Source organism: Bos indicus, chromosome 29, assembly GCF_029378745.1.
Source record: "Bos indicus isolate NIAB-ARS_2022 breed Sahiwal x Tharparkar chromosome 29, NIAB-ARS_B.indTharparkar_mat_pri_1.0, whole genome shotgun sequence".
In the NCBI taxonomy this organism is placed as follows: Eukaryota; Metazoa; Chordata; class Mammalia; order Artiodactyla; family Bovidae; genus Bos; species Bos indicus.
The window spans coordinates 42,718,928-42,738,217 of NC_091788.1; the positions used below are offsets into that span (position 1 = coordinate 42,718,928).

The window sequence follows — 19,290 nt, forward strand, 5'->3', positions numbered from 1 at the left end:
CTTTTCCTGTACCTTCTGCGGACTCGCTGCTTGAGCTTGGTCTTTGGCTCTTGTGGAGATTCCGGCTTCTGTCTACCTTATACTGCTGTTGAACCTGGGGTAGGTTTGAGGGGATGGTTTTCCAACATGTCTGGGGTACAGTGGGTGGGGGCAGCCAGAGGAGTCACACCTGCCAGTCTACTCACTGTCCTTGGTGAGGTAGCCTAGGGGGAAGTGAAGAGTGAACTTATGTTGCCACATGGACTTCCCGTTAAAGTAAGGGGCTCTCCAGAGATGAGAGGGACCTCAAGCTTATGAATAGTGACCTCTATTCATTAACAGGAAAAGAGGCCCAGAAAGGAAAGGAACGTCTCCAGTTGTTCATTCTTTGAGCCATCCTGAAGAATCCTCATTTTCAACCAGTTTCTCTCTTTTATTTTCCCCATGAGTCTCCTTGTTTTAGAAGGGATAAGTGAAATGTGATTAAAGATGAGAATGTCTCTCCTGCCCAACCTCAGAGGGATATTTAAAAAGGGAACTGGCATGACTCAATATTGCCATAGTGCAATGCCGTTTCGTGCTATTTTGAACAATTACAAGACTTTTTTTGAAAGCAAAAAATAAAAAAGGTAACAAATCCAAAGATATTATTTAGAATGTCATCACTGGAACAAAGGCATGGATTCTTTCAAGATAGGGACGTTGAGGAGCTAAACAGAGATATTATGTGATTTTTCCCCAAGATCCCACTGCATTTTCACTGCAAAGAGCTAGAGGTAGAATGCAGGGCTGAGGGAATCGCTGAAGCCTTTGGCAGCTGGGAGCCAAGGACGTTTACCTGGTGTTTGCCAGGAACCTTGAGGAGCCCTGTGGATTAGATGTGGGGTACACGGATAGACAAATAGAAGCCAAGATGGACGACAACAGGTGATGAATGGTAGGTAGACAGGTAATAGACTAACGCTGCATCTGACAGGTGACTCACATGTTGATAGATAGGCTGGATGATAAACGAGATGTATTTAATGAGCTGACTAACAGAGGAACGGACACACAGATAGGAAGTTGCTTTAGAACCAAAGAATGTCAAAGCAGGGCTTAACAGTTTTATTTTCTACTTAATCAAATAGTAACACGCACACGTGATCTACGCTCCCTGTTCAAGATTTGCAAATACCCGAAAACTGACGGAAAGAAACGAAGAGTCAGACTTTGGGTACCATCCGAGGGAATGACCCGAGGCTCGCCCGATCTCGGGTGTTGCCGGAAATGGCCGACGACCGCGGTCCGCGGCGGGGCGGGATGGGGGCGTGGCCCGCTCCCAGCGCGCGGAGAGGCTTCGGGTGTTTCCGGAAACTGCCGAAAACCAGCTTGAAGTGGGCGGGGAAAGGCCTGTAGGCGTGGCTGGAGTACCCGGAGTCTCTTCGTAGATTTCCGTAAACAGAGCCGAAGCTTGGTCTTCGGAATCGCGGAGCCGCGCGCGTCCCCAGGATTACCTTCTTCGGGTGTTTCCGGAATTCACCAGTAGTCGGTGGCTGAGAGGAGAAGGCGCGCCTCCCTCCCGTTTCTAGCCGCTTCGGATGTTTCCGGCTGCTGACGGCGGAAAGAGCCGAGGACCGGCGGTGGTGGCGGCCATGTTGGGAGCAGCAGGTCCGGCGGCGGCTGCCTGTGTGCCGGGCGCGGAGCAGTGCCGCTGAGGGCAGGGGAGGAGCGAGGCAGGCGGCCGGCTGCAGCGGCAGAGAGTAGGCGGAGCGGCGCGGCCCGGCCGAAAGGCGGCACGGCCCAGCCGGGGGTCGGGGGGGTGCGGTCCAGAGCTGCTCGGAGCCGGCGCGGCCTAGCCCGAGCGGCGCATCCCCGGGCTGGCGTGAACGGCAGCCCGGCCTCCCCGCACCCCCGGCCGGGGCCCATGCGGCGGGTGCTCCTGCTGTGAGAAGCCCCGCCCGGCCGGGCTCTGCGCCTTCCCTTCCCTCCCTTCCTCCAAGCTTCTCGGTTTCCCTCCCTTGAGATACCGGCGCCATGTCCAGCGCTCGGACCCCCCTACCCACGCTGAACGAGAGGGACACCGAGCAGGTAAGGAGCCCTGAGGGCTCCCCACATTCTTTGGCTGGGCCCCTGCACCTTGCAGAGCCTCCTCCCTCCTCAGCTCTCCTCGTGCCCCGGCTGCCACCCCGTAAGCCTCGGCTGCCCTGTCATCTGGCTCCTGGCCCCGTACACCTCCCTTCCGCGTCCTGTCCGGGGACCCACCTTGTCCGGACTCCAAGCTGCACACTTGTCTTTCTGCCGACCACCCCCCTCCCCCCGGCCCTTCTCCCTTCACCGCCCTCCTGCGCTCTTCCGTGTTACCTCCCCAGCTTCCTCTTCTCTTCCCTTTTTCTCTCAGGGGCCTTTTTGGTCTTCCTCCACCCACGCTGAAAGCAGCCACCTTCCTTCTCCTCGACCAGCACCCTGCGATTCGCCCCAGATCGTTGTCCACCTCTTCCTCCATCCCTCCAGCCTCGCTTCCTCTCCGCCCGCACCGGTTCTCCCGGTCCCAGTTATCACCCTCGGGGTCCTTGCCCCGGACTGTGACCTCGATCCCTGTCCCCTGTCAGTTCCCCGGCTTTTTACCCTGCCTCCTCCTGCTCCACATTGTGCTCGCCCTCTTGCAACCCACCAGCTCCACCCTCATCACCTTTCCAGATCGCTCGCCTACTCTTTGCTCATCACTTTCCCTTCTCTTCTCCAGGAGCTCCCTGGTGCCTCGCGCTGGCATTTGTCGCTTCCGTGTTTCCCCGTACAGCTGTCATGCGCATAGTTTTCCCACAGGTTGTCTTTGGGGTTCCAGTCTTCACTCCCTTCAGAGTCCTGAGATCCCTCACGTTCTCTTCCCCTGGGGCTTGTTTTTTTAAGTTTTGGTTTGGCCTCTTGTTTCTCACTGCGAGTGCTGTACAAGCCTTCTCCCTGGGCTCTTCCTGCGGAGGGAAAGACTGTCTCTTTCAGCCCTACTCCATTGACACCACCTGTTGCGCGGTCCTTTCCCAGGCCTCGCTTCATCCTGGTCCTTCCCGTTCTGTCTTCTGAAACCACAACACAAGCCAGGCCGTGATGCTTTCCTGTTTCTTCACTCAGGAATCTGTCACTTAGTATCTTCCCCTTTGCTTGTTGCCTTCCCGTTTCTCTGCCCTCAGCCCATCTTACTTAGTACCATTCCTCTTAATCAGGATTGCCTTTCATCTCCATATTCTTCTCCAGCCTTCTTCACATCATATTTATTTCCCCACGTATGCCCCTGTCCATCCGCTTGTGATTGGCTAGCCTTTGTGACTCCCGGGGCCAGGAGTTTTGCATGCTGGTTTCTTGAGCTGCTCCCGCTCCCCTCATCCTGGCAATCACTGCTATCATTTGTCACCCAAGCCTTAGCCTTTTCTGTGTCATCTCACCTCCCAGCCGAGAGGCGTCCACTTTACACCCCTCCCCTTTCTTTCACCATCTCTGGTGTCCCTTGCTGCCTGCTCTGGAGAGTCCTCTGCCTGTCACACCTTTCCTGGTGGAGAACTTTACTAGACAAAAAAAAATAATTAACTTGAAAAAAGAGCTCTTCACCCCTGGGGCTTGCGGTGCTTGTTTGCATCCTTTTCTCTTGTTGCATTCATTATGTTTTCCTCCTGTTCCCTTCTTTCTGGCTAGCGCAATAGAACCATTGTTACATTCTCTTGCATATTAATGCCTCTTGCATATTAACATTAACATCTTAAAAGACATCTTCCCTCTTTTCATTTCTCCAATGTTTTCTCTTTTGTTAGCCCCTCAGTCTCTGTCATCTGGACAGGCAGGACCTTAAGAGGAGTTCTGGATAAGTTTTTTCTGCAGTGGTTGACCCTTTCATAACCTGTGGACTGACTGACTGCTTCTAGGGGTGAAACAGGTTGAGAGGGAGAGATGGTTGAGTTCCACTGTATCACTGGGTTTGGCATGGGACTGAGGTCTTTAGAAACAGGAGCATGGTCTCCATCTCAGTCTTGCCCTCAAATGCCAGCTGTTTCTCTCCTTCCTGGGAACCACTTTCTCAAGGCCCTCTCGAGGTTACCTGTTCCATTCCTTTTCCTCTCACAACCTTTATTTAGCAGGTAAACCCTGCTTAACCAGAGGACTTTCCCAGACTGTTGATTCTGAGCTGGTAGGAGGAAGCCAAGTGACTGACTGGCACCCGCAGGCATCTGGGGCGTGGCGGTGGAGTGCCTACTCTGAGCAAGGCTGTGGGGGGCGTTGTGTTCAGCAGAGCAGAGTAACTGAGTGCCTCAGTGTGCTTTCTTTGTGTTGTTTACTCAGTGTACACGTATGCGGCCACGGTCTTTTTCCTGTGATGTGTGCGTTGATTTCCTCTCTTCCCTTCAAGCCTCACAGTCACCTGAGCATGTTGTAGGAACCTGCTGCTCGCCTGCCACCGATTTTATGATAGCCGAACTCTGTGAACCATTTGGGAATGTAAGCTGCTTCTTGATAACTTTGTCCAGAGAACTGGCTGCATACGTTGTCATCTTGTTCCAAATCGTGAATTACTCATCCTGTTTCCACTCTGTGGATTTAGGTTCCCCTGAGCCACTTCATCGCTTCTGCTGTTATTCTCAGGGTAGTCCCACTACGGACTTGATATTAAGTCTTATCCTAGAAAAAGCATAGATTTTGAAAAACCTTACAAGCAGATGTGGTATTTTTTAAAACAAGAAAAAAATGTGTAACAGCTCTTGGGGTCATAAGGCCAGAGAGGCTTGAAGCACTGGCCTCTTTTGGACTAGATCATGCTACCAGGTGAGACCAGAAAGCTCTTCTTGGTCGTGTTGTGAGTTTAACTAAAGTGGTTGTGGTAGAAGCCTTAATGTTGTGAGATAAAAAGCAAGGGATGTGGTTGGGTTGGTTTCTTTCCCCCAAAGGTCCTCTGTTACCTTACTTAGATTTAAATTATTTAAATTGGTTTCACTGAAAAACAGGTAAACAGACTCTACTGGTTGTCTTCAAACTCCAGTCTCTTCTCGCTCTTTCTCTCCCCCTTTCTTTAAAACATGTGGCTGATGAGAACCTGTTTCTAGGAGCTCTTTGATCACATCTGAATTAAATACACGTAGACCCAGAGAGAGAAAATGTTGGAGCATAAAAATAAACCTGGTGTTGCAGAGACATTGCCTGTTTGCTGTCGACTCTGCTTCTAACAGAGAAAGGAGGAGATAAAGTGAAGCCCTGCCGTTATTGTGATTTTTGTGGCACCTGATTGCAGATATGCTTTTTCACAGTCATAGACTCTTCTGTTTGCAGAAGGAGGGTTGTAACCTGGGACTGGTAGTTTGGGGCATCCTTAATCTGTGAGCTGAGCTTTCTGTTCACTTTTCCAAATGGCTCTGTTGGCCTGGAGGCTTGGCAGCGGTGAAAGCAATCAGCAGGATGACTGTTTGTCTTCCAGCCAGCAGCAGCAGAAACAGGCCAGTGCAGAGGGGTCCAGCGTGCAGTGTCCACCTGCCGCTGGCGAGAGCTTTCTGTAATGCCTGGTGGAGGCCTGCGTGGCACCAGGCCTCCCCCACCTCTGGGCCTCGGGAACCACAAGGGAGAGCTCCTGCGAGAAAGAAGGAGGCTTTCACTGCCATCTCTGCCTCTGCGCCTGCCCCTCTGCGGTGGGCGAGGGTAGGGGCTTCTGTCATCCTTCCAGGGAGTAAGTGGCATTGTTTATTCTCTCAGATGATTCTGGGAAGAGGAGTTTGGAAGTCTGGGTGAGAGAGCAAATCTAACTTTCAGGATCCTGTAAAGAACCACTGAGCCACTCCAAACACATGTAGCTAGCTCATGGCTCCCAGGGTTGATTCTGGCTGAACGTCTCACTGAATAATCCGGTTTTAGTGTCGTCTCGGCGAGAGCTCGGTCCCCTCTCGTTTAACTCCCTGTCCTGCAAGCTGTGCGGCAAGACCTGTGCTCTGGGTGCGGGCTCTCACCTCTGCCCTTTGACTCTGGCAGGGGCCCTAGGTGGTACTGCCTTCTGGCTAGAGGTGTGGGTGAATTTCAGACCGTATAGTCTTTACTTTCTGCTTTACCCCTGAAATGGAGAAAGAGGCATGGTTAGAGCAAGGACACCAGTAGACCCTGGAGTTCGTAGAGCTGCCATACTACAGCCTTTGAACCTGGTCAAGGTAACTCCCTAGTAAAGTGTAATAATTTCTCTCTAGTCTCTGGACTTTGGGAAACAGCTAAGAAGATGGATACAAGGCAGTCATTGAGATTTGGCCTGCTTCAGATTACATGGTGACCAAAGATTGGGCCTGATTTCCTCCCCTCCCCCCCCCCCCCCCCCCGCCCCAGCATAAATGTCTTAAATAGAGTTGGTGCCTGTGAGGTAGGGAGAGACTGAGAATTTGTTTTTTGAGAGGTTTGCATGGTTAGAGGTCTTGGGAGTCAAAAACTTTCAGACTATACTGCTTCCTCTTTGGACAGAACAACCTCATTCTCAGTGGGCACTTGACCAGGACCCAGGACTAAGCCATGCCTTCATGAAGTCTTTCCCACTGAGCACTTAGCCACCTGGCAGCATTTCTCTTCTCCCAGGAGCTTCCATGACTTTCCTACATATGTATTATGTTGACTTGAATGAATATTTTATGCCTAAAGTGCAGCTAAGCCTCAGACTTTGTGGCCCATTATCGACAAGCGAGGTGGGGGCTGGGCGCCACCCTTGGCCCCATGATAGTGTCTCTGCTAAGTGGACTCCCCCCAGCAGCACTTTGAAGCCCGTTAATGGATTGGGATGAGGCAACCTCAGCAGATGGAGAGGGCGAGGAGGGCAGTCATCCTTCATCCTCTGAGGCTGCCTGATGAGGCTCTCCTGCAGCCAACCAGGTCCAGCCCCAGCTCCCTCGGCTTGGTTAAGCTGTAGACTGACCACTAGGCCTCTTCTTTGAGAGGAGTTATGGAAAGCCTTTGGTTCTCTCTTGGTCATGGTGATGCTGCCGTTATTTGCCACTTTCCTGTCAAAGCCAAAATTGAGAGGAATGTGGAAAGGGTGGGTGGAGTTTAAACCTGGCCCTTCCTCCTTCAGCGGAAGTTCAGCAAAATGACAAACCAGATAGGTGGCTGGGTTTCCTTTTCTCCATGGTAGATTCCAGCATTTGTACATTTTGCACTTGAAGCTTGGATTCTCCGGGCTTTCTCCCAGCCTTCATCAAACAGGCATGAGTCACTGAAGCGTTATCTATGCAGGTTCCCCTTCAGTCTCAGCAATGGGAAGAGTAAGCCTTTACAAACCCCGTGGGGGAGGAAGCCACCCATTTCCCACTTGTGGCCTGGGAGGAGGCCGTCTGTCCCCATGTTAACTCTGAAAGTTCTCGTCACTCCCCCACCACAGCCCTCTCAGTGTGGGCTATGGAATTTCCTTGCTTTTTTTTTAGACTTTAAGATGGTACCTCTGGTTCTGAAAAAAACACCAGGAGAAAATCTGGCCCCTCGATTTCCAGTTATCAGTTGGAGGAGGAGGAATCCTAGGTCCTCCTCTTCACTAGACCTGCCTCCGTGTTGGGCCATGTAAATAGGCTAGATCCCTTCATCTGAACGTCTAGAGGGTTTGAAGCTTCCTTGGTCCCTGTGGGGAGTGCTTCACTGATTCCCCCTTACTTCCATTGATTCTTTCTCATTAGAAAAGGGTGAGTGCTCCCTAAGTTGCTTTAGTCGTGTCCTACTCTTTGTGACCCTGTGGACTGTAGCCCGCTGGGCGCCTCTGTCCATGGGACTTCCCAGTTAAGAATACTGGAGTGGATTGTCATGCCCTCTAGGGGATCTTCCCAATCTAGGGATTGAACCTGAATCTCCTGCATTGGCAGGCAAGTTTTTGCCTCTAGCGCAACCTGGGAAGCCCAGAAAAGGGCAAAAACATGTATCAGTATATTTCATCTTGTGCAGCAAACTACTGACTTTAGGCTTACAGAGTCATAAGAGTCACAAGTAGGTAGGAGGGACGGTGAGGTGGACCCTTGGCTCGGTGGGTCCTGGGGACAGTGTGGGGTGGGGGAAGGCTTGGCTCGGTGGGTCCTGGGGACAGTGTGGGGTGGGGGAAGGGAGGGGTGGGTTCAACAACCGGCTGCAAGCCACGTTTTTCTTTTTAACATACGGAAGGCGGAGCAGACCAGCGACTTCTCTGTAGAACCAGTCAAGCTGGTTTTGAACCACCTCGGCCTATTTTCCTCTGTGCTGTTTGGGAAGTTGGCGATTCAAAGATCTGCCTCCTCTGGGCTCTGCTCACTGAGGCATGAGTTTGGATGATGTTTGTAAACACCCCCTTCCCTCCCCTGGCCTCTGAGCTGGGCCTCTCCAGTGAGTGGACTTTCTCCACACCTCATGCTGCTTTGTCTTACACACCTTTCACCAGCATCTCGAAGGTACAGCTTCTTTTCTTTGCAGTTCACAGCTTGGCAGAAGGCCCTCCACCTGGCCAGGAGGTCTGTGCTTGGCTCCCAGTCTGTGGATCTGGAAGGGAATCTGGACTCCTGCCTCCTGACTGTTGTGACCTGGCTGCTAAATCCAACCAGTTCCCAGACCTTTTGGATTGGTGCATAGGAACTGTCTGTCCAAGCCCACTGGAGAAGAAGAAAGGAGAGAGAATAGGTTTTGGTCTTTGGCAGTTCAACAGGTACTTCAGCCACGGGGAACAGTTTGGTTGTCCTTGGTGGAGGTACCTGTAGGAAGCGTGGGAGACTTCAGTCACCGAGTGCTGGCATTTCCCGAACATAGTAGGGAATCCGTCTCAGGGAGGAGACACAGCAGGATTCTGAGGCCCCTGCGCCCGGACTGCCAGTGCTGCTGACATAGCAGGATTGTTTCCTCAGTCTCCCACTAAGAGAGCTCCCAGGTCCACGGCCTGGTGGTTAATGAATGAAGCTGCCTGCGAGCAGTGCTCTAGCTTCTGTCCTTGCCGCTGCTGCAGTGGTCTCATTGTCTCTCCTGAGCACCATATGACTGAAGGGTTTTGTTGTGGGTGCTGATGATCCAATATGCAGGGCACCCCCTTTTTCCTCACCTTTAGACCTGAGGGTCTGCTGGCTGTCCCTCACCACCTCACGTCCCCCCTCCTCTCCACAGATGGCCACGATTTGGTTGTCTCTGCACGTAGCATTGGCAGTGTCTGTGGCTTGCTGCTTTGCTTTGCCCACAAAAGTTTGAGGTACTGGTTCTCCAGTCACAGGAAGCGGGGCCCCTCGGGCCCGTTTGGTCTAGCATAGCACTCTGATTGAGTTGACTTTATGGCAGAGTTGGAAGGGGATCCCAGCGCCTTTGAATTTCCAATAAATGGTGTCGCTGTGGTCAGATTGGGCGCTACCACTAGAGTTCCTGAGCTGGAATCTTGGGATAGGCCCCGCTGTGACCTTGGGCTTACTCTGTCCCTATGGGGCTTGTTTGTTTTTCTGTAAAGAAAAAGGAGTTATAATAGTACTGTCTTAGAGGTATAGCTGTTGGGAGCATTAAAAGAATTAATGAATATAAAGCACTTAGAATAGGACCTGATAGGATATGATAATTGGTTTCAGTTGACCAACTTAATGAATTTTGTCTGCGTGTGTGAAGTCGCTCAGTCATGTCCGACTCTTTGCGACCCCGTGAACTGTAGTCCGCCAAGCTCCTCTGTCCATGGGATTCTCCAGGCAAGAATACTGGAATGGGTTGCCATTTCCTTCTCCAGGGGATCTTCCCGACCCAGGGATCGAACCCGGGTCTCCTGCGTTGCAGGCAGACACTTTATCCTCTGAGCCATTAGGGAAGCCTGGTCTGACTGCCATGCAACTCTAGGTCGCTAGAAGGGAAATACTTTGGATTATTTCTGTGTTGACTGGCGTTCCATAGGTGCTTTTCCTAGGATTTCTAAGTTTAAAAAAATTTTTTTTATTTTACCAGTCAGCTATCTGAAAGAAATGGTGACGGACAGGGAGGCCTGGTGTGCTGCGATTCATGGGGTCGCAAAGAGTCGGACACGACTGAGCGACTGATCTGATCTGGAGAGATCTAGGAGAAGGGGACAACAGAGGTTGAGATGGTTGGCTGGCACCATCGACTCGATGGACCTGAGTTTGCGCAAGCTCAGGGAGTTGGTGATGGACGAGGAAGCCTGACGTGCTGCAGTCCATGGGGTCACAAAGAGTTGGAGCGATCGAACTGACTGACTGGAGAGGTTTATATACTTTCGAAAGCACTTTTTTTAAAGTGCATGTATTGACAAGATACCAATATTGGGCAGCTTTATTGATTAAAGGAAAAAGAAACACACGCCCTCCGCGGGCCCGTACTTCTGTGCTGTGAGTGGTGGTGGTGGTGGTGGTGGGTGTGCAGTCTCTTCACTGGCTGGAAGGCCAGATCTAGCCCCCGGAACCCGGCTTTTCTGTGTTGCTGGGATCTGGGTATTAGAGGAGGCCCCACCTGGCACCAGGATTGGATTTCTTTGCTCACGTTCCTTTCTTCACAAGGCGTGTCTACCCTTTGGCAGCAGGAGAAAGCTCCCTGTTTCTCTTAAAGAGCACATGAGAACCTAGCAGCTGGTGATTTCAGGTTCCTTTTCTGCTCGCCGAGGGGCTGCAAGGGCAGGTTCTGGTTACCTTTGTTGGCTTTTCTGAAGTGAGAAGAAAGCCTCCCCTTTGGGAACCTGGGAGGGTGACAGCCATTTCTCAGCCGTTCCTGTGGATTTGTGGACTTTGAATCTTGAGCTGAGGTTTTGGTCTCAGTTGGCTCCTGTTGATGTTCCTTGCTTGTGCTTCTAGAGCCTAAATGCCTTATCAGAGCAGCAAGTTGCTCAGTTTTTTTGCGTTGCCACTGTGGCAGGGAAAAAAGGTAAGTGTCGCTGCTGCAGGGCTCATCTCAGAATATTTCTTTCACTGCATTTTCCTCTTCCTTTTGACCCTCTGCTGGCTTGTCTCACTTCCTTTTTTTTCTGTTCAGTTTCTTTGAACCCTGTTCCTTCCTTGTCACTGTCCTTCTTGGGTTTTCATCTCCATGTCCCACTGCCTTACCTGTTTGTATGCCTCTTTTGTGGCCTGGCTCAGAAGGGGAATTTTGATAGTCTGAGGTCTCCTTCATGTATAGAATCCCAGAACCACCCAGTCCTTTCTTTCTCCTATTTCTCTGATTTGTGTAAAGTTAAGAGCTCCCTGCTTTGGAAAACATTTTCTTTTTTTGTCTCTGGAGCCACTTTCCTCAGTGAAGCCTGACTTGGCATCCCAGTTTTCCTGGTGACAGGGTCTAAGCTAGTTCTGGGCAATCAGGAATGCCAAAACTCTAGAGCATGTCTTGGGAGAGATCTGAGGAGGTACTTAATACTTTTGGTAACACTGTGTTGGTTCTCAAAGTGTAGTCTGGGGACCCTTGGGGTCCCTAAGACCTGTTTGGTGTTATACAAAATCCAAATAATTTTCCTTGTAACATTATTGCTATATTTGCTTGTTTCACTCTCATTTTCTCACCAGTAGTCAGTGTTTTCCAGAGGCTAAGGGATGTGTATTGACATTATCACTCTTGGCTAATAGAGTATGTGCTGCCTTTTTTTTTTTTTTCAGTGTGTGCTTCTTTATTTTTGTTTTTCTTGGAATTTTTAAGGTAGTACTTTAAGGTGTAAATATGGAAGTTTTTGGTGATGAACTTGATTTGTTCTTATCACTTCTACTGTGCTGTTACTAGCTTTCTTCAGTATACCTGTTGTAATTTCTATAAACCTCATTATTGACCAATAAATAGTTATTTTAAAATCCCAGCATTTTCCTGGCACCTTTGAAGAAACATGAGAAGTAAGTTCAACTTCCAGCACTTACTTGTAAAAACTTTGGGGGAAACTAATAATTCTTAAAATTATATTTATAACTTACTTTAGCCTTAATTTTGTTTTATTCTAAAATAGAGGAAAATTCATAGTGTTTTTCTTATATTTAAGGATGAATTGTTGGCTTAAAAAAGGAAGGTTGGAAGTTTTGCTTTCTCAAACACAGCTGCTAGCTCTGTTTACTGCAGTTAGAAACATATCAACAAGTGAAAGGGAGGGATCACTCTGAAGAAACTTGGCAAAACTGTAAACAAGAGATGAAAAAAATTTAAAAGAAAAGAATCATAATAAAAAGTGTCTTCTCATCTTTATAGATGCTAATAATGTAGCTTATTGTGTGCACTTTATTTTTAGTGTTTTCACGTAGTATTAGGGTGCTGGTTGGCCTTCCCTGGTGGCTCAGACAGTACAGAATCTGCCTGCAATGCAGGAGACCAGGGTTTGATCCCTGGGTTAGGAACATCCCTTGGAGAAGGAAATGGCAACCCACTCCAGTATTCTTGCCTGGAGGATTCCATGGACAGGGAGACCTGGCAGGCTGCAGTCCACGGGGTTGCAGAGTCAGACAGGACTGAGCGACTTAACACTACAACTGCCACTGCGAGGTGCCAGTTAAGTTGCAGCATCGCTCAAGAGCAGTCGTCAGAGATGACAGACAAAGGGACTACGTGTTTTAAGCGTACATACCACAGTCTCTTTAAAATCCAAAACTTGTTCCAGTGTTTCCAGCTAGAAATGCCAAAGTCACTGAAGCCTCTTACAGGATGAGTTATTGCTTTGTCCAGAGAAGCCCACCCAGTAGCTGAGAGACGGATAAAAAGTTTTGAACAGCTGGCATTCCTGAATGCACACTGGATAAAAAGTAAAGTTCAGGGCAGTTCCACTTCATGTTACTGTGTTGTTGAATTAAAGATTGAGCTGCAGACATGAAGACTGAGTTAATATCTTGTTGATAGAATTTTACTTTAACCTTAGAAATGAGCACATATATAGGCATGGCTCAACTTGTATCACCAGCACCTACACTTCAAAAAGTATTTTCTCTCATGGGAATGCTCACAACAAAACACAAGTTGTGGTAAATACGCAAAGAGTTGAATGACTTTTTTGGCTCTCATGGCTTTTCCTGGAGCAGCTTTGTTTCCAGTTGCATTGTTGGTACCGAAGCAGCGAGCAGCAGAGAAAACTGCTGGCGCCAGGACATGAATCAGGGTAGGGGCACCAAACTCTGCTGGTGGTCAGTCACGGACTTTCCTCTACACACTTGTGGTTTAAAAAAAAAAAACAACTCATTGTCACTTAAGAACGTCCTGGGTGAAGCACTGAAAATTGTGTGTTTCGTGTTTTTAGTTGTTTTTTTTTTTTTTTTTTTAATTAAATCTCAGTCCTCCAGTAAAGGACTCTGGTATGCCAAGTGATGAAACGCAGAGTATCCATGGATTTGGAGCATTGCAGCTCTTAACCATAGTCCAGCTGTCTGGGGAAAATGCTCTTGTGTGTTGGAGCTGACCCAGCTGAACGGATCATTTTTACTTGAAATAACAATTGATGGACAAACTATAGTTATTCATATTTCAGTGTTTAGTGAACGTCTTCTTGAAATTGAACAGAGCGAGCCTGTCATCATTGCCAGTGATAAAATCCAAGTTTTCAAGCAAAAATTAGAATTTTGGAAAACTTGAATTTGTCACACTCTTTTTGATGAGATTGGTGGTAAGATTAATGGAGTATGATTTTCTGATATTGTATGAAATCCCAGTATTTGGAAATTCTGCATAGTCAGTGAAGGAATATTTCCTTGATTCAGTTCAGTTCAGTCACTCCGTTGTGTCCAACTCTGCGACCCCATGGACTGCAGCACGCCAGGCCTCCCTGTCCATCACCAACTCCCTGAATTTACTCAAACCCATGTCCATCGAGTCGATGATGCCATCCAACCACCTCATCCTCTATTGTCCCCTTTTCCTCCCACCTTCAATCTTTCCCAGCATTAGGGTCTTTTCCAGTGAGTCAACTCTTCGAATCAGGCGGCCAAAGTATTGGAGTTTCAGCTTCAACACCAGTCCTTCCAATGAATATTCAGAACTGATTTCCTTTAGGATGGACTGGTTGGATCACCTTGTTAGTTCCTCAGTTATCAGTTATCGGTAAGTAAAAGAGCAACTCACAGTGCAAGGTGACCAATGGATTTTAATGTAAAAGTACACAAAAGATGCATTTGATAAAATCTCAGGTTGCACATTGCAGCTAGCCCTTAAAAACAGCCACTTGTGGAGTTTTGGTCTAGTATCAAAGAAAATCCTCAATATTTGAAAGGCTATTAAACTTCATTTTCCAACTACACATCTGTGTGAAATGAAATTTTTGTATCTTTCACCCAACCTATGGAAACACACTGAATGCAGAAGCAGATACAAGAAATATCTCTTTCATTAAGCTTGACGTGAAAGAGATGTCTTGGAGTATAAAACAGTGCAACTCTTGTTATGAATTTCATTTTGTTTTAGAAGTAGTTTCTGCATTTAAAAAATGGGTTATTTGTGTAAACAGGTAATGGGTTTGTTGTTATTTTAAACAAATAAAAATACTTTAAAAAATCAGTTTCAGTTTTTAATAAGGTTACTGTTGACAGCTATGACCCACATAAACAAAAGATCTCTGCAGTCCTCCATAAATGTTTTAAGAATGTGAAGGGTTCTTGAGACCAAAAAGTGAGAAAAACCTTTGTTGTAGACAAAACCTGGGTTGACTGTCCTCAGTCTTGGCCTGGTTATCTGCGATGACTTCATAGGGAGCCCTTGTTTGCAGCCCAGCCCCTGTAATCATGCCTGCCTGGGCCTCAGAGACTTTGACCCAAGGGAGCTTACTTCCTCCTCCTCCTTTTTTTGTTTTTTTTTAAATAAATTTATTTATTTTAATTGGAGGCTAATTACTTTACAATATTGTATTGGTTTTGCCATATATCCACATGGATCCGCCTCGGGTGCACACATGTTCCCCATCCTGAACCCTCCCACCTCCCTCCCCATACCATCCCTCTGGGTCATCCCAGTGCACCAGCCCCGAGCATCCAGTATCTTGCATCGAACCTGGACTGGCGATTTGTTTCACATATGATGATATACATGTTTCAGTGCCATTCTCCCAAGTCATCCCACCCTCTCCCTCTCCCACAGAGTCCAAAAGACTGTTCTATACATCTGTGTCTCTTTTGCTGTCTCACATACAGGGTTATCGTTACCATCTTTCTAAATTCCATATATATGCGTTAGTATACTGTATTGGTGGTTTTCTTTCTGGCTTCACTCTGTATAATAGGCTCCAGTTTCATCCACCTCATTAAACTGATTCTAATGTATTCTTTTTAATGGCTGAGCAATATTCCATTGTGTATATGTACCACAGCTTTCTTATCCATTTGTCTGCTGATGGACATCTAGGTTGCTTCCATGACCTGGCTATTATAAACTGTGCTGCGATGAACGTTGGGGTACATGTGTGTCTTTCCATTTCCTTCTTCTAATACATACAGCATTGGCCCTGTCAGATTTTTTGATTGTTGTTTTATCTGTGGTTTGTTTATTTCCCCCATTTTTTTCTCTTTATTCCCTGACTTTTTTCCTTTTCTCATTTTCCCTTTCTCTTATTTGTAATTTTTCTCATTTTTTCTTTTTCTATTCTTCAGTTTGTTAGGTTTTTTTTGGGGGGGTGTTTGGCATTGTGTTTTGATTGCATTATAAAAATTAGTTCAAGTGGACTTCCTTTGGTCTGTGTGAAGTTGTGGCTTGGAAAATACATTTTTTTTTTTTCATTAAAATTAAGTAAGTAATGTTTACATGTAATGGGTTTACTAATGTTCTTTTAAATGAATGGAGACATTGGTAGGTATGATTCATATAAACAGAATCTTTTGGGAGATTTGGGTTATTTTTAATACTGCAAAGACTTTCTGAAACCAAGAAGTGTAAGAACCACAGTTGTAGACAAACCAAGTTAATTCTTCCTGGCTTTGTTCAGTTGATTTCTTGATAATTTCATAAAAATTTAAAAAAAAAAATTTTTTTGCCATTCACAGAACCTTTTTAGTCCTGACTGGACTCACAAAGGCATTTGCTGCCTTGGTCTGCTGTCGTTCTCTCTGAGAAAGCTGGTTCTCTGTGACCAGAGGGACTTTGACTAAAGTTGGCTCGTCTCCTATGAATACATAACTTTGACCTTATGAGAGTTTTTAAACAGTTAAATTTTTATTTCTTTTAAATTTTGAACTTTGAAGAGTTAACAAAAATAATCCAAAGTTTTTGTATGTTCTTCAGCCAGCTTCCCCTTAAGTTAAATCTTATATAACTGTAGAACACGTGTCAAAGCTGATAGTTAGTCTTGGTATCATACTGTTAACCAGACAACTTCAGATCTCATCAGTTTTCCTCCTGGTGTACTTTTCCTGTCTAGGATCCAGCCCAGGAACCCATATTGCGTTTAGCTGTCATGTCTCCATAGTCTCCTCGGTCTTTTCATGTCCTTCCTGACACTGACAGTTTTGAAGAATGCTGGTTAGTTATTTTATACAGTGCTCCTCATTTACGGTAGTCTGAAATTTTCTCATGGCCTTGTGCTTTTGTTTTTTCATTGTGGTCAAATATGGGTAACACAAAATTTACATTTTTAAGTATATAGTCCAGTGGCATGAAATCCATTAACAATGTAGCCACCCCCACTATTTGTAGAACTTTCTGGTCATCCCAAACAGAAAATCTATATCGATAAACAGTAATTCCCCATCTTTCCCTCCCCCAGCCTTTGGTAACCTTTTTTCTACTTTCTCTGTGAATTTGTTTGTTCTGAACACTTCATATAAGTAGAGTCATACAGTATTTGTCTTTTTGTTTCTGTCTCATTTCACTTAGCATAATGTTTTCAGGGTTTCATCCTTGTTGTAGATTTAATAATTAAGTTTTAAAAGTTAACCTAGATTTTACTATGATGATATGCATTAACTTGATATGTTGGAAAATAGTTATTAATACACAGTTGTAATGAGTTCAGTACTATATTTTAAATGAAATAATAGATTAACATTTTCTCAGTTTAAGTTATAATACAGTAGCTCTAATCTGAATCAACAAAAGCTATTTGAGGCCCTTAGTAATAAGAGCATAAAGGGTTTTCCAGGAGTGTGAGAATTGCTGTTGTAGACAAGTAGGGAGTTGACCATCCCTGTCCTTGATTGGCTGGCTACTGACTATGACCTCATAATGAGCCTTTGTTTTGCAATTCCCAGAGTCCTGGCTGAACTGCAGGAAGGCACTTGCTGCTTGGTTTGCAGTGTATCTAGCTAAGGAAGCTAGACTTTAACCAAGTTTGGCTCATTTCCTCCTTCTAATAGGGGCATTGACCTTTTTTTTTTTCCATTAAAAAAATAATTTGGCTTACTCATTATGACAGTAGTTTGTGTTTTTTTAAGCTTATGTATTGGCTATTGGTCAATTCCAAATTTGAAAACTGCAAAGCTTGCATAGCCTCTATCCTTGAAAAACCTTGGTCCCCATAATAGCTGAAGGCCGGTTGGCTCCAGGCACTCACTAAGGCCAGAACACCCAACAGTCTGTCTTCAGAGTGGCTGCAGAGCCTATACACTCGGTTCCTGTTTCTTCTTAGCTTAACTCTTTGTTGGCCCCGTCTCTTAGTGAAGCTTGCCTGCCAAACCCCATTTTCATGAAAGTGTGCTGTGCTTTCTCTTGGAAGAGGTTAAGCGGATTTGTGTGTATGTAACAGCGTGTGGACTTTTATCTTTGCTTGATGAATCTTTAAGAGACACGGTTGCAGTAAATATATTTCTAAACTGCTTGATTGTTTTCCACCTGTTCGTTTGTTTGTATTCATTCTCTCAACGAAGCACCTCTCACATGTAAAAGCTTCTCTTAGTACCTCTAATAGTAGACCTTTGGGCCTCCTCCAGTAGTCACTTGGATCAGCTTTAAGCAAATCTGCTTACACTCATCTCATTTGCTCAGGATCACTTCTCATCAGAATCATTAAAAAAGTTTAATCAAGTGATTACCTTATATCAATTTGTGTCTACATATAGACTTGTGGGATTATAGCTCTATTTCCCATCACTCAGCAAGTCCCATAATCCTCTGCTTTTTACACAAAGCATGTTTCTTTTCGGATACACATGTGGCTTTCACTTCAATTCCTAAAGTGAACTTGATGTGCTTTTTTCTCTCTCTCCGGCCCCTGGTCTGTATGGAAGACAGACTTTTGCTTTCAAAGGAGATTTGTTCACTCTGTTAGCTAAGGCAGTGACTCAGTAACGGTGCCTCCTGGATGGCCCTCTAAGTACATTAGTCTGTTCCAAGTGGTTGGGAAACTCTTAAAGGCAATAGACTAAGTACTTGAAGAGTAGACAGTGCCCCCACCCATTCCCACAGGGTGCCATTTGCTCTGAGGCTAGTGTCTTTAGCTGTCATATCATAATAACCAGCATTTATTGAGCACTTTGCCCCAGACACTTGTTTAACTAGCTGTTTTACATTCATTAATTCATTTAATCTTTGTAAGATAGTAGATCTTATTATTTTCCCCACTTTGCAGATGAGGAAACAGAGGCCCAGAAATGTTGAGTAACTCTGTTTAAGGTAACAGACTCATGTAGTCAGAGTGTTTGTTGGTGTTAGAACAAGACTTTCCTGACCATGAAGAGCACTTTGGCTCTGGTTTCAGTTGTGTCCAGGCAGTAGAAGATAGATTCCTTAGGACTAGCTCCTAGTCGGTGTGGGGCAGAGCACGCCTCCCCCGCCGGCTTCAGAGTCCTGCGTGGTCTCTGCCCACTGAGGCCTGTCGTAAAGGTAGCATGGTGTGGAGATGCAGCTCTCTGGGTTTATCTCCCTTGTCTTAACAGCTTATGGGAAACTTTTTTTTAACCTTACTATTTAATCCTGGCTTCCGATTTTCCTGTTCATCTCTTCTCATCTTCTAGAATTCCAAGAACCTCTAGAAAAACCGGAGTCTTAAGACCTTAAATTGGTAACCCGCAAGTAAGTAGCCTAAGACATTTGGATTCTTAGATTTGCCTGTCCTGCTTGGTAGCACCTCACTCCCGCTGCCCCCACCCCCAGGAAACTTTTGTTTGTGGACCTTAACTGTGTTTTATCCTTATGAAACTAATATTTTCTTTTTACATGCCATTATGTACAGTTCCACACGCAGAGGCCCAGAGCTGCTTGTGTTTGGCCTTTTTGTGTGTGTGTGTGTGTGTTTGGCCTTGATTGCCAAGGACACTGAGCACTGTAGCTGGTAGTGCCAGGACCCTGTGTGTGTTTGGGACTTGCCAGTTCAGTCCTGGGAGCTGAACTCTGGCCATCCTGCTGTGTCTCTTTATCCCGTTGCTTGTGTAATATGCCGCTGCTTCCTGTTTGCCTTTGTCGGTCTTTTGATCACTCCTGTCTCCTGAAACTCTGCCTGTGGTCCTCCTAGATTTTGGGAGCTGTTTCTCAATGAGTGAA

The 19,290-nt window shown here is 46.4% G+C and overlaps 1 protein-coding gene across 12 annotated transcripts in view; it reads left to right on the forward strand.

Annotated features, from left to right (window-relative positions):
- Positions 1 to 1,419: 1,419 nt before the first annotated feature.
- The window catches only part of MARK2 (microtubule affinity regulating kinase 2), a 55,862-nt gene continuing 37,991 nt past the window's right edge, over positions 1,420 to 19,290 (forward strand). For 3 of the 12 annotated variants that reach the window (XM_019954885.2, XM_019954883.2, XM_019954892.2), the window contains exon 1: positions 8,659 to 10,803. In XM_019954885.2, the coding sequence (XP_019810444.1) occupies positions 10,741 to 10,803 (63 nt within the window). In that variant the 5' untranslated portion in view covers positions 8,659 to 10,740. Of the gene's footprint in view, positions 2,050 to 8,388; positions 8,618 to 8,654; positions 10,804 to 18,764; positions 18,823 to 19,290 lie in introns of those variants that run through there. The other 9 variants (XM_019954887.2, XM_019954896.2, XM_019954882.2 and 6 more) reach the window with 6 other exon arrangements.